Source organism: Nycticebus coucang, chromosome 16, assembly GCF_027406575.1.
Source record: "Nycticebus coucang isolate mNycCou1 chromosome 16, mNycCou1.pri, whole genome shotgun sequence".
In the NCBI taxonomy this organism is placed as follows: Eukaryota; Metazoa; Chordata; class Mammalia; order Primates; family Lorisidae; genus Nycticebus; species Nycticebus coucang.
This window is the reverse complement of record NC_069795.1, coordinates 77,217,697-77,232,652: the sequence shown is the minus strand read 5'-3', so window position 1 is coordinate 77,232,652 and position 14,956 is coordinate 77,217,697. Positions and strand designations below refer to the sequence as shown.

The window sequence follows — 14,956 nt, the reverse complement described above, 5'->3', positions numbered from 1 at the left end:
ATCACTGAAGCCACTTTCTCTGGAGGAAAAGAAATCTGAGCCTTGCTTCCCGGTTCCCTTGCAGCCGCTCCCCGCACCGGGCCAATGCAGAGAGGTTTGAGCGGCAGTAATAGTGGTGACTACCATTTTCCTGGGCTTTGCTTCAGCACAGTGATTGTGATGAGGGGAAGAGTGTCCTTTTCACTGCTATCGCATGCAGAGGTGATGTGCCTTCCTGAACCAGATACAAGAGTTTTTTTAACCCCAGGTCCTTTCCTTCTCTGGTTGGATGGTATTAGGAAGTTCTGCGCGGTGGTTGGCGAGAAGGCAGAGTTTAAGTAAGTCCTGACTCCGCCGTCGTTGAGGCCACAGGGTAGGAAGGTGGACCAGGCCAGCTAAGCACGCTGAGGATATCAAGATCTAAGAATTGCTGGATGTCAGAAAAGGGAAATTTTAGTTTAGAGTATGTTAATATATTGTGGAAAGGGGAAACACGGCAGATATTCAAGGTAGGTTTTTAGTATCAGCAAAGGTGGTGGGAGGGGGGCGCTCATTAACCTAATTATTTAGTAAACTTTTATTGAGCGCTGTTGTCGAAGCCTTCTGCTAAGCCATAGAGGGAGAGGGAAGACACTTTCTGCACCGTTAAGAGTTTATGACCCTATAGTAGGCATTGTAAATGAAGGCAAGTAATCAAAATCCAAAGCAGAAATGAATGGAAAGGCTGTGGAAGATTCAGAAAGTGGGGGAAATGAGAAGGCACGTGTAGGAGAAGGTAGTCGTGAAGAATGTGAAAAGTGTGTTAGGATAGGGAAGAAGAAATTTTGTTTGAAGCCAAATTGAGGAAGCTCTTAAATTCATTCAATCAACAGTTTCTTTTTACTTTATTTTATTTGTTTTTGGAGACAGTCTCACTATGTCGCCCTCGGTAGAGTGCTGTGGTGTCATAGCTCACAGTAACTTCCAACTCTTGGGCTTAAGCAATACTCTTGCCTCAGCCTCCCAAGTAGCTGGGACTACAAGGCTCCCACCACAATGCCCAGCTATATTTTTGTTGTTGTAGCTGTCATTTTTGTTTAGCAGGCCCTGGCCCGGTTCCAACCCATCAGCCCCAGTGCATGTGGCTGGCGTCCTAACCATTGAGCTACGGGTGCCGAGCCAATCAACTGTTTTTAAATGCTTAAGTGTTAGGCACCGTATCACTTTTACCGTTCTCTGCCAGAGGTATCCAACTTTATTTTCTGCTGTACACTGGAAAACGAGTTGCTTTAGACCACATATTACACACAAACACTAATTAAAGCTGACTAGCAACAACAACAACAAAAAGGACCGTGCATACTTCCCACAGTGTCTGACACCACAAATTAACCCCTGCAGGTGGGTGGATAGTTCCACATCATAACCAACTTGAATGTAAAGCATTCTGTAAGATAAAAACTGAAAGAATTCAGCTCTTGCTGAATTGTTAATTCAGCTGAATTGCTGAATTCAGCTTTTGCTGTTATTTATCTGTCTTTGCAGTCTAAAGCCTATTAGCGTCATTTAGATACTAATAAGATGCTGTCATGCAGAATTTCTAGTGTTCCCTGAATGTACTCCATATTAATATACCTTAAGTACTTACACCATAATTGTCTTAAGGTGTAGGCTATTTGGACATTACTTACATGTATGAGTAAAGACAGACAAAAGAAAATGCGTCCTATCCATAATTTTACATTTTGTCTCATTCCAAAGTTCTGAAATCGGTTTTTATCATAACATTTGTCCTGTGGATTTATAAGGGCAATATGGGATTGGGAATAATAGTAGGGTTTTACTTTTTTTTTTAATTTTTTATTTTTATTTCAAATTAATATAAGGGTACAAATTTTTAGGTTATAGTGTTCTCACTTCCAAGGTAAAGTTCAAGTTGTAGAAGAGCCCTTTGCCCATGGGGTATGCTGAATACCCTCACGTTGAACGCATGAGGTGAGATTCCCACCAAATCCTCTCCCTCCAATCACCATAAGACTGGGTTTTAATTCACCTACTATGTACAACTACTGAGTAATTTTTTGTGACCTTAGACATGTTACTTGTATTTCCTAATGTGTAAAACGGGGATAAATAAGGGCCTAACTCATAAGACAGTACACATGTAACTCTTTGACCTGCATTTTCTTGAGGCAGACATACTTACCAATTTCTTGAATGTGGTATCTGTGCATGTTCGTGCTTTTAACAAGTTTAACTTGGAGCACGTCCATCATATTCTGTACCCTGCTTTTTTTCACTTTGCACTCCATCTTGGAGATACTTCGTATCGCTGCATGTAGATACTTCTAGCGGCTGCATAGTTTTACAGGTACACCACAATCCATTTAATCTGTTTCCTTTTGATGTGGGTTTAGACAGTTTCCCAGTTTCTCTAATCTACACTGAATGTGATAAGTAAGATCTGTTACTCTGAGCACTGTGCTACAAAGAGGTCGGATGAGTAATGTAAAGTCATTCTCAGAATGAAGGAAACTGGATCGGCATTACATTTGGAGTAGTAAATGAAGGAGGGAGGAGTCTTGGGAAAGTGCCCTCTAGGGTGACTGTGGATCTACTCTGCTACTGTCCAAGTTGGAATACCACTATATGGTTAATGTCAGAGCCCTAATCTGGGTCAGAAGGGACTGAGACAGCTGATGGACCTTCTATTTAATCACATTTGTCCTCCCTCATGTGGAGGCTAGGTCTAGGGACAGCTACATTGGTTTCTGTGAAGGGGTCTCAAATGCCATTTCTAGCCCACCATGAGCCATCTTGTTCCCAGGAATTGTCAGGTATTGGCTGAAGCCCAGTTATATTCTTGTCTCTGGCTTCATCCTGTCTTCCAATTAGGAAACTCATTAGGAAAATGAGATCTCTTGTGTTTCATTGATCACTATATTTTCTTCTGAACTCATAGGAAAAAATATGAGCATGTTAATTGTCTAAGCAGCTGTTGCTTTGAACAGTCTCTATGGGAAACTCTAATCTCTGAAAATCCACTTATTTTTCCCTTCAGAGGATGAAAGACCCCTTTCTAATAATATTGGGTCAAGGTCTGGAACCTAAACATGGGCCAGTAGAGAAGGATCCAGTGTTGAGAATATGGCATGTGTAGGGAAAAGGCATGCTACTTATATGGCACTCTGGTATAGAAGTTTTACTGTTGTATGCAGTATAACTTTTCAGCCTTGTCCCTCTGCTAATAGCAGTCTGGACCTTGCAAAAGTGCTTCATAGAATATGAACTTTTCTCCCTTTTTGGCAAAGGATTTGTGGGGCACTGAGATGCAGATTTGATTTCCAAATCAGAATTAATGAATATTTTACCATACTTAGAAATATTTAAGCAAGACTCTTATTAAAGCGTATTGCTTAACTTTGTCTCTATTTGAAATTGTAGGGTGACAATGAAGAACAAGAAAAATTACTGAAGAAAAGCTGTACGTTGTATGTTGGAAATCTTTCCTTTTACACAACTGAAGAACAAATCTATGAACTCTTCAGCAAAAGCGGTGACATAAAGAAAATCATCATGGGTCTGGATAAAATGAAAAAAACAGCATGTGGATTCTGTTTTGTGGAGTATCCTTGTGTGTCTAAGTGTCTAATGTAGCTGTAAACCAGGGTAGAACTGAAACAGGTTACCTGTTTAAAAAAAACGAGGATATGAGCTTCATCCTTACACTTATCTCTGCTTCTTCCTTCATCTACTTCCTATCTCTGTCCAGTGTGTCTGCTCTCTTTTAATGTGAAAACTGGTGATATTTACATTCTGTTCTGAAATCTGTGCTTTGTTCATTGTTCTTTTAAAAAAAATACCATTCAAGGGCAGCGCCTGTGGCTCAATAAGTAGGGCGCCAGCCCCATATACTGGAGGTGGCGGGTTCCAAACCTGGCCCTGGCCAAAAACTGCCCCCCCCCAAAAAAAAAAAAAAAAAATCATTCAAGAATACATATCTTTGGTGTTAGAAAAATGTCTAAAGTTTATAGTGAAAATGAAACCGCTGACACTGTTTCAAACCTCTAATTCCTTTCCCCAGATTTAGTCAGTTACTAGTCTTTTGGGTCTTTCCAAAATAGTCCTGTGGCCATGTGGCACCACATTGCATGTGCTGTGTTTTTTTGTTTGTTTGTTTTTAGAGACAGTGTCTCACTTTATTGCCCTCGGTAGAGTGCCGTGGTGTCACACTTCACAGCAACCTCCAGCTCCTGAGCTTAGGCGATTCTCTTGCCTCAGCCTCCCGAGTAGCTGGGACTATAGGTGCATGCCAGAATGCCCAGCTATTTTTTTGTTGCAGTTTGGCCGGGGCCAGGTTCGAACCCGCCACTCTGGGTATGTGGGGCCGTGCCCTACCCGCTGAGCCACAGGCACTGCCCATGTGCTGTTTTTTTTGTTGTTGTTTGTTTAATATCTGCACATACAGGTCTACCTATTTTTAAAGTGGCTGTATAGTTTTTGTTATGTAGAAGTATATGAATTGATTTTACAGGTAAAAATCAGGATTGTATTCACTTGGGATGATTTATTCTTTCTAAAAACTGTTAATATTATAATTCCTGGATTCTTTGGGTCTTTTTACTTATAAATTATTATTATTATTATTTTCATTAACTCACCACTACACAAATGAAGATTTTTACTAATATATTTTTTTTTGGTCATTTTATTTTATATTCTTATTCTGAGAAATTTCCAGACCTGATATGATGTATCTTTTGAATTTTTTTTCTGTGCCCTGAATTGTTTGTTTTGGTTGTATTTATGTTGTACATTTTCCTCAAATGTCTAATGAGCCCTGCATTTCCATTCATAATTAAGGAAAAGAATACTTGCTTACTAGAGCTAAGCAGAGCTTCTCTCTCAAATTGCTGTCTTGTTTTTTGGCTATGTGGGTTTCTCAAATGCCACAATGAAAAGAGATTTTATTTTGGCCTGCTAGCATGCCAAAGAACTAGGTTTTCTTTTTTGAGACAGAGTCTTACTTTGTCGCCCTCGGTAGAGTGCCGTGGCATAACACCTCACAGCAACCTCAAACTCTTGGGCTCAAGCAATTCTTTTGACTCAGCCTTCCGAGTAGCTGGGACTATATGTGCCCACACAGTGCTCAGCTATTTTTAGAGACAGGGTCTTGCTCTTGCTCAGGTTATTCTCAAATATGTGAGCTCAAGCAATCTGCTCTGAGCCTCCCAGAGTGCTGGGATTACAGGTGTGAGCCACCGTGCCCAGCCTGGAGTTAGGCTTTAATACAAGTGATTTTCAGCTGGTGTGCCATGAAAAATTTTAAAGGTCATTAATTATTTTCGAAAGTTCAAAGCACAGTAAGTCTATTCTTTTTCTTACTCTTTTTTTTTTTGAACAACATAATTTAAGTGTGCCACAGAAGTTTAACTATAGGTTCAAGTGTGCTATGAGATTAAAAAAAAGTTGAAAAACACTGCCTTAGTACATGTGGTATATGTCTGGTCTATGAAAATTAGGTCAACTTAAGGAGGTGGTCTGTATAGGATGGTACTCAACTATCGGGGTTCTACTGTATTTCAAACTGTGACTTTGTTGCTTCCATCAGCTTTTGTTCAGTCTCTAGTCTGCTGCTGGCCTCTTCTGTTCTTTAAATGTGTATGCTGCTTTCCTTTCATTTTAATAAGTATTAACAGGAATAGCCAGGAAATCATGATCAACATAGCCATATTTCATTCATTTTAATGTATCTTTGAGAAAGAAGTAGAAATGTGTTAACTCCTACCAACTTGAACCAGAAGCTCTGCTTGTGAACCTATTCTCTGCTTGTTATTTTGGTATCTGTTTTCTGGGCTCAGCAAGCTTCTTCTGTTCTACCATTAGACATAAGGGACTAGGCTGCCCAAATACTGCTTTTTGCCATTGGTAACAGTGGCATAAAATAGACAGGGGACAGGGAGAACAATGAAAATTCAAGTCAAAGAAAACCTAGCTAGTATATAGTCAGTCTCTGAGAATCAGATTGTGTTTTTCCATTTTCCTGGTAGGTCAGAGACCAATAGTCATTAATGACAGATGCCTAAAGAGAAGCTGCTGTTGCTAGCTAGTCTGTTTGTCCACCGAGCATTCATTTCATTCATTCAGCATAAAATTACTGAATGCCTACTACATGCTAGGCATTGTCTAGGTGTTAGATACTGGAATTTCAGCAAGTGTTTCTTTACCTATGTAATTAAAGACAAAAGTATAAATCACCATTTCCCAAATTCCACTCATAATCATCATTGCTTATAGAGATTTTTAAAGTACCATTCTAAGGAGATGGGTTTAAGAACCTGGGTGATACTTCCAGCCTTTCCTTCTAGTGAAATGTGATGGCAATTCCACCTGCACTGTGACCTCCTTCTCTTTTTATGAAAGTTGTTCTTGAATGCATAGTGTCTAATTTGCATGTCACTATTTCTTGGATAAGAGGTACACAGTGTGTGATCTAAACCTGTACAGAATATATTTGATATTTTGCAAACCAAAATATGGGGACAATGGGAGCAAAAAAGTATTAACAGGAATAGCCAGGAAATCATGATCAATATAGCCATATTTCACTCCCAAAGTGCTTATGGACCAACCTCAAACAGGCCTGTCCAAGCTAAATTATCTTTGAACTCCATCTGGTAGGATTAGCTTTTGTAGTTTTTCTTAACAACTCAGCTTCATTTACATGCTGCTTCCTCTGTTTTCCAAAACATGGAGAAATGCTAGTGTTCCTTAATATTTATACTTAAGATACTATTCACGAGCAGATGCAGAAAATGCCATGAGGTACATAAATGGAACTCGTCTGGATGATCGGATCATTCGCACAGATTGGGATGCCGGCTTTAAGGAGGGCAGGCAGTACGGACGTGGGCGATCTGGGGGCCAGGTATGTAGGAAGGAACTCTGGGCTCAGCCTTTGCCTGAGATTCCAGTCATGATGACAGGTGTTTTGTCAATTTTTATTTACATTTTTTTTTTTTTTTGAGACAGTCTCATTTTGTTGCTCTCAGTAGAGTGCTGTGGCATCATAGCTCACAGCAACCTCAAACTGTTGGGCTTAAGTGATTCTCTTGCCTCTGCCTCCCAAGTAGCTGGGACTACAGGTGCCTGCCACAGTGCCCAGCTATTTTCTGTTGTTTTTGTTGTTGTTGCAGTTGTCATCGTTGGTTAGCAGGCCGGGACCAGTTTTGAACCTGCTAGCCCCAGTATATGTGGCCGGTGCCCTAACCGCTGAGCTATGGGTGCTGAGCCATGTATTTACTCTCCTGCTATTCTTACAGCACAAAACTACTTTGTGCCTATAAGCTTGCCTTGGAGTAAATCTGAAAACTATCCATTGGTTTTGGTAAATTACTTTAAACCTTAAAATAGTATATACAATTTACATTTGTACATTTCTACAAGCAACCATTATTGAACTTATGCTAGGGCTAGATACCTGCATCTGCAGGAGTGTTAAGTTCTAACCTGTGGGTCACGACCCACAGGAACTGTATTAAAGGGCTGCAGCATTAGGAAGGTTGAGAACCACTGGTCTAGAACAAAAGCAAAGCACACTGCAATGAGTGTAAGTTCTGCTTAAACGTTCTATGTTGTCTAGAAAGATTTAGCAGGCTGTTTGTCTGACATGTTTGGGGAGGCAGATCTTTTGCACTGTCTTCTTTATAACTTTGTGTTCTTTTCAATTAAGGTACGAGATGAGTATCGGCAAGACTATGATGCTGGAAGAGGCGGCTATGGAAAACTGGCACAAAACCAGTGAGTGGTGAGAGCTCTGAAAAACTCCTTTGGTTTGTTGAATTTGTTGAAGAACATTACCCAAGGTCTTCAAACCAGCTTAGTTTTACGAAGCTTTGAGCAGTATCTACTGAGCTGGAAGCAAGGACAGAATTCAAAAGAATGCCTTTAATTCTAGTATTAGAATACTGGCCATGTGTCAGGTTACCAGAATGATTTTCTGTGACCAGGTTGAAAACTGTGTTCCTTGGCAACAGATTTGATCTATAATGTTGATTAAAACACTATACTTCTTTTAGGAAGACTGGAGAAATTTAGAAATTTGTTTTACCATGTTTGAGTCTTAAATAGGTTCATGATCTATATTGGGGCCTGGAATTATTGTTTAAGTTTGCATGAGATCAAGTTTAAAAAATGGAATTTTGCTATGTTGTATAGCTTTGCTCTAAATTAGGAATAATTAAGAGCAATAATAATAGAAATAATAATTATTAGAAATGATAATTTCACACTGAATTTGTTTTCTGTGAATTCTGATCTCTAAAGGAAAACTTAGTAGTCACGGAACCTTCCTAAATAGTTGGTGCAAAAGCTAGCCTTAGACAGTCCCAGAGACACCAAGCTTCCATGCTTTACATATCAGGAAAGTAGGTGCAGGGCTTGAAGAGTATTTACTAAATGCATTTTTTCAAAAAATGTAAATATTATGCCTAAAGCTAAAAATAAATAAGTTTGTAATGTGGAGAACCTCAAATATTCTTAAGGTGGGGGGAGGAGACATTATCAATAGGAAATGGGATGAAATACCAGAGACACAAGTTACAACATTGCCTTGGCATGATGACAGTTGCTATCAGAGCCATCTGATTTATTCTTTTCACTTTCAGTGATCTTGGGAATGGAGTGGGTTTTAAAAAAGAGCTTGAAGACTGAGAGAATGCTTAACAAAACAATCAGAAGCTCCCTGCAGGAGATGTCTATTCTAGCCAATTCTTACACTGAAGTCTGTTTTCTTTCCAAATTGTGCTTACTGAGGTTCAAGCCTTGATAGTGAGCTGATAATCTCTATAGAAAGGGGAGTCTAGAGGATTTATTTTGCATTCACAAGGCAAGACGTGATTTCTCTCTAATGTTGTGAGCTTATTGCTCATTTAAAAGTGTTAAGTCCAGTATAATTTTCCCTGACGTGGAAAAAAATGTGTTTTTTTTTTTTTTTTTTTTTTTCATTTAGCAACAAAGTCTGAAGCACCTCAGTGTGAACACGTTTTGTGTTTGTAGGTTTTCTCACTGAATTCAAACTGGTCATCTGAATTGTTTTAAAGTGCTTAGAAAGAAATTATTTGTAAACATTTAATTTAATGACATATTGTTCATTTTTTAAACTTCTTTTTACACTGTAGTTTCAATGAATGTATTTTATATTCTTTTGTAGTAAATATAACTCAGATTTCTACAGGCCTGAAAACCACAAACAATGATTCTTCTTTGAATTGTGTCTTCTGTAACAGGTTTCAATAAAGTTGGACCAACTTATCATTGTTTCTTCTTTCCTACCCTATAAAGTACATGTTCTGGAATTCTCTCATTCTATTTATGAATGAGTTCTGGGGGTTGTTTTTGAATAATGTACAGAATTTGCTTCTATTTTGATTTGACAGCCAACAGTAAGTTATGGCTTCATGTAAGGGAAAGAGTGGCTGTTCTGGATCTGCAGAAAGCATAATTCTTTTTTTTTTTTTTTTTTTTTTTTATGTAGAGACAGAGTCTCACTGTACTGCCCTCAGGTAGAGTGCCGTGGCGTCACACGGCTCACAGCAACCTCTAACTTTGGGCTTACGCGATTCTCTTGCCTCAGCTCCCAAGCAGCTGGGACTACAGGCGCCCGCCACAACGCCCGGCTATTTTTTTGTTGCAGTTTGGCTGGGGCTGGGTTTGAACCCGCCACCCTTGGCATACGGGGCTGTTGCCCTACTCACTGAGCCACAGGCGCTGCCCCATAATTCTTTATTAACAAAGAAGAGATTCATTTTGCAGTTATTCTCTGGATGATTGGAGGGGAAGGGAAATTGGGGTTTGAATTAAAATGACTTTACGTTTCTTGGGCTGGGAGACACTAAATATGACAACAGACTTTCTCTGTCCCCTTGTTTGCTATTTCTCTCAGGAACAGCATCTGACCTGTTACTTACTTTAACCGGAGAGAGTGGAAGTTCAACTATGTACAATAACATTAGAGAATATAATATGTGGGTGCTATCAGATCTAGCCAGGCTGGGATCTGTAGATTGACTTGTCCCTATACATTAGCTAATGTGCCTAACTTGAAACTTCTGTAGAGCTCTGCTATCCAATATACCAGCTATCAGCCACCTGCGGCTAATGAAAATAAAATTAAACATTTAATTTCTCACCCACACTAACCACGTATTAATGCTCAGTAGCCAGTGTGGCTAGTGGCTAGTGGCTACTGCAGTGGATGAAATAAAGAACCTTTCCACCATTGTAGAAAATTGCTCTAAGGGTAGGCTGGTTAGGGTGTACGCTGGTCCCTGTTCTTAAATGCACTTTGTCATGACTGGAATGTCACTGGGAGAAGTTACAGTGTATGTTATTCAACACAAGAGAACACAAGTTTATAAAGGCATTTAGTTTATTTTTCAAAAAAATAGTTTGCTAGTAGGGTTGAGTACTGTAATTTTACATGATCATAATCTTTAAATAAATTCTTTTTCTGACCAACAGGTACCATTTAAGTGGACAGCTTGTCTAAGTCTGCTTTTGTAATACCCAAATAACATTAGCACTTCTCTGATGGTATTCCCTAGATCGTCTTAATTATCTACAGACCAGGAGGCAGAGCCTAGCACATAACAAAGTATGTGCTTTATAATTCAGTTTCTTAACATAATTAAGCAGAGCAGGTAATTAGTATATATAATTCACACTGTTAATACATTGTTTCTTGCCTGTAGGGTCTGAACCACCCAGACACCCTAATTATGTCTTCTAACCCAGGGAAGCAGTAAACCGCAACAGAAAAGAAAAGGGGCAGTTCAGAGTAGACTAGTGCTGGCTGTGTCCCACTTAGGTCTGTTATTGTTTTGCTCCAACTATACACTCAGGATGTTATTCAGATTCGATGCTAAGTAGGAAACAGAAAAAAAAAAAAAAAAAAAGCCAAAACTGGGCTTGGGGGATTACTGGCAGCAGTTGCTTCTTTTCCCTTTCTTAAGAGGCTAACTGAAAGTTGATTCTCTATGAGTCTTGAGTGAACTAAAAGTTGAATTAAATCTATATCCACTGCTATAGATTTAAGCAAAGGAAAGACCAGTAAAATGGTGCAACTACCACCTGATAAGTTAGCTGACAGAAAGGACTGGGCAGCCTGTGGACAGGTGGTCAAAAGTAGCCTTTACACCAGGCATGGTGGCTCACACCTGTAATCCTAGCACTCTGGGAGGCCAAGGTGGAGGATCTCCTGAGCTCAGGAGTTCAAGACTAGCCTGAGTAAAAGTGAGACCCCATTTCTGCAAAACAATAGAAAAATTAGCCCCACATGGTAGCACATGCTTTTAATCCCAGCTATTTGGGAGGCTGAGGCAAGAGAATCACTTGAGCCCACAAGTTTGAGATTGCTGTGAGCTATGACCATGCCACTGCACTGTAGTCCAGGGAGTAGAATGAGACCCTTTCCCCCTTGGGAAAAAAAGGTAGCTTTTAGTTTGCCTAAGGTCTGCCTGGCCAGGCACAGTGGTTCACACCTATAATCCCAGCACTCTGGGAGGCCAAGGCAAGAGGATTACTTGAGGTCAGGAGTTCAAGAACAGCCTGAGCAAGACCCTATCTCTATAAAAAATTGAAAAAATTAGCTGCATGGTGGCACACACCTGTAGTCCCAGATACTTGGGAGTCTGAGGCAAGAGAATCACTTGAGCCTAGGAGTTTGAGATTGCAGTGAGCTGTGATGGCACCACTGCACTATAGCTGGGGTGACAGAGTGAGACTCTTGTCTCCACCAAAAAAAAAAAAAAAACAAACAGGCATAAAGGTCTGCCTACCTTGTAGGCACCCTGAACAGTTTAGTGCCAAGCTAGTAGCAGTAAAGCAATGCCTGTCTCTTTCACCAAAAGCCCAAAGTATTTTCAAAAAATGCCTTTCTTACCGAGGAAGCAATCTCTGTAAACATCAGGAAGAAAAACATTCTAATTTAGGATTTGAGTTAAATATAATTTTATGCCTAATGACAAGAAGGAAAGGAAAAGCAACTATGTGTTGAAACCAAGTTTCATAAATGGCAGAAACATTTAAAAACAGACTTTTAAGATACAACATTTAGGCTAAACCATGCTGAGCAGTGCACTTCAAGATGCCCCAGTATGCTGTGAGTGAAAGAGTAACTTGCCTTGGCCAGCTCTCCTTAAGGTCGCTATGCTTATCCCTGCTTATGCCTTAGTGCAGCTAAGCTCTGGGCATTGAGATTCTTGCAGGGACACAATTATTTTTGTCTCTTCTGTATGCCTGGTTTCGGCATTGAGGAAGTCAGCAGCTTCCTTACTCTGAAGTTCAAGACATTTTGAATCAATAGCCTAGTTACTGGTTACTTTGGTATAGCAAAAAAGAGAGAGAAAACCCAGAAGATGTCTCATAAATTTTGAAAAATTTCACATTTGTAAAATTATGTCCGGAAACATCTTCCAACTTTTAATTGTTACCTTTCCTAATGCCGACACAACCCTACCTGTAGCAGCTGAAGTGCCTCTACTCTCAAGTCTTTTGAACGACTTGAAGCACAGTAAGAAATACTGACCTAGTTCTACACTGAGGAGGAAAGTGCTGGGGCTGCTTCCCAGTGTCAACACTGGTGCTGGGAGCCCCACATGTAAACATGGTCTGATTCAACCCTCAAATGCCAGCGGCAGGCCTTTTCTCAGCCATACCTTACAGCCAAGTTAAACTAAACATTTCAGCTTTTTCTTTTCAACACTCCAAACCCAGCAGGCATAAATTCAAGTATCTTCTGCCATTCTGTTGACATTTTTCCATACAGGCCTTCTGAGGTTTTTACACATAGGTTTTTTCCTCCCCTGGTTTAGAAAAGATAATTGAGCAGACTTAACATACATCTTTCCTTATTTCTTTTCCTTTCAGATATGTCACAAAAGGCCAGATGATAGATGTAAGAGCCATTACTTTAGTCTTAAGGCAGCCATGTATAAGAACAGGGCCACTTTGGCCTCTCCCTCAGAAGATAAGGTTCAACAGAAAGGAGAAAAAGAGTGCCAGAGTGTCAGGATTGCTCATACAGAAGCCAAATGAGCCCTGCATGTTGCTGAGATCACCAGAGACGAGAAAGAAACCTCTAATGCATTGGTTGCACTCCCATGGAATCGAGTCATTTTTATAATCTTCCCTTTTCTCCCCAGCCACCTCCAAAAGGTGTCTTTGACTCTGAATGTTTATATTTCAGATATCCTTGAAATAGAAATTTATTTCATCTCTTGCATATGGGAGGCAACACAAGGCAAGTTACTACTTATAATTAAATTACTCTTGGATAGGCCAAATTCTCATTTGGTTGACCACTAACATCTCATTTGGTTGATGGATGTTAAATTTTTTACCAGATCAAAACTAGAAAAAAACCAAAGAACTCAGTGTACCAGCAAAATCCTTTGAGATGTAGGCCATGTATCATAATCCTTAAAATCCGACTGAAATCTCTCATTTGTTAAGATAACTGGCCCCCAAGGTTGCTGTCTTTTTCTCACATCTTGATCAACTCTTTCCAAAGCAGATGCAATGCTTACAAGTGCGCCTCCATAAACACAACACACATAAATCTGTTTATGGTCACTTCCACCTCACCCTTCAAAAGGAATGCATGTCACTCTAAGACTCACTTGGGGAGGGAAGTCAGTGAAAGGTGCCACTGGTAAATGTAAAACAGGCCTGGCTTTCTCAGAGCCACTCCTCGCTACCATTTATGCTCCAGGGAACATCTACTATTCTCAGAGTTATGCTGTATCAAAAACATCTTGCATTTTTAAGTGCTGGGATTAAATTTGAAACCTGTATTCAGTTCACATCTAACTAAGTTTCAAAAGCTGCACCAAATCTACTAAGCTTTTTTTTTAATACTCTTCACTGCATGCTCTGTCTATATGCATGCATTTGAATAAATATTAAATATGGGGGGATGCACAGAATCCATAAAATAAAAAAATGAAACCAAACTGAACATTAAACAGAAGTACATGGTAGCTAGAGAAATGAATAAGGGCAAAAAATAAATCTGAGGTAACAATAGTGGCCCAATACCACTGATCTGAAATATCTGTAAAAATTCAAATAAGTGTTTGGAGATTCAAGTAACAAACCATCTGCTCCAACTTGGTCAGACTTCTCAGAGTCCCTGCTGAGTCTCAGTCCATGAGCCGGCACTCACACAGCTCCTTGTAAATCCTCTTTCGCACTCGGGGCATGTCTTCTTGTGAAAACTGGAAAGGCTGCTCTAAGGCGAGGCACTTGCAGTACTGCAAAGGTCCCAGAAACACTTGAGTGGCTTGGGGAGTTGTACACCAGTACATTTCATCTTACCAGATGCAGGCCTAATAGGGTCTAGGGCAGCATTTTAAAGTTTGCTCAAACTTGTAGAATGACACACTTTTAAAATATTTACCTCCAAATTATAGTCAACTTTCCAGGCAAATGTATGGCTTGGAATCTCTCCTCCCTCCTGACCCAATTCTGTGAAAAGCAGCATTTGACAAAGAGGCCTCAATTCCTTCCTGAGATGTAAACTGCTGAGAGTGCAGCCAGACCTAATATGGCCTTTAAGTAGGGACTTGAATTTGTTTAGAAACCCCAAACATTCATGAGGTATATGAATGAGCCTATCTTCCAAGATATTTGCAAATCTCTAAATTTATGGATTATATAATTTTCTTCATAAATATATGCATAACTGAAATTTTTTCAGTCTTCTTAGACCTCTAAGTAGACCTACAACATGAGATGGCAGTTTTAAAATTTATTTAAAATCTAATTTCTCTATGTCAAAGACCTGCAAGTTGCCTGCCAATGATATAAAATTTTTTTAAAAAGGTAATTCTGCAAAAGCCAGTGGCCTCTGATAAGAAAACGTTTGAGTCAGTGTCCAATGCGACTTCCTTAATAACTTCTGGTAAGACCCAGGGGATGCCCATTGCCCATCTTGGCC

The 14,956-nt window shown here is 39.7% G+C and overlaps 2 protein-coding genes across 7 annotated transcripts in view; one reads left to right on the top strand and one right to left on the bottom strand.

Annotated features, from left to right (window-relative positions):
* Window positions 1-9,138, top strand: part of NCBP2 (nuclear cap binding protein subunit 2) — a 36,825-nt gene extending 27,687 nt beyond the window's left edge. For 3 of the 5 annotated variants that reach the window (XM_053565070.1, XM_053565069.1, XM_053565072.1), the window contains 3 exons: window positions 3,403-3,584; window positions 6,748-6,886; window positions 7,691-9,138. In XM_053565070.1, coding sequence (XP_053421045.1) covers window positions 3,403-3,584; window positions 6,748-6,886; window positions 7,691-7,762 — 393 coding nt within the window. In that variant the 3' untranslated portion in view covers window positions 7,763-9,138. Of the gene's footprint in view, window position 1; window positions 318-3,402; window positions 3,585-6,747; window positions 6,887-7,690 lie in introns of those variants that run through there. The other 2 variants (XM_053565071.1, XM_053565074.1) reach the window with 2 other exon arrangements.
* Window positions 9,139-10,369: 1,231 nt separating this feature from the next.
* The window catches only part of SENP5 (SUMO specific peptidase 5), a 62,959-nt gene continuing 58,372 nt past the window's right edge, over window positions 10,370-14,956 (bottom strand). For both annotated transcript variants that reach the window (XM_053565048.1, XM_053565049.1), the window contains one exon: window positions 10,370-14,270. In XM_053565048.1, coding sequence (XP_053421023.1) covers window positions 14,160-14,270 — 111 coding nt within the window. In that variant the 3' untranslated portion in view covers window positions 10,370-14,159. The remainder of the gene's footprint in view (window positions 14,271-14,956) is intronic.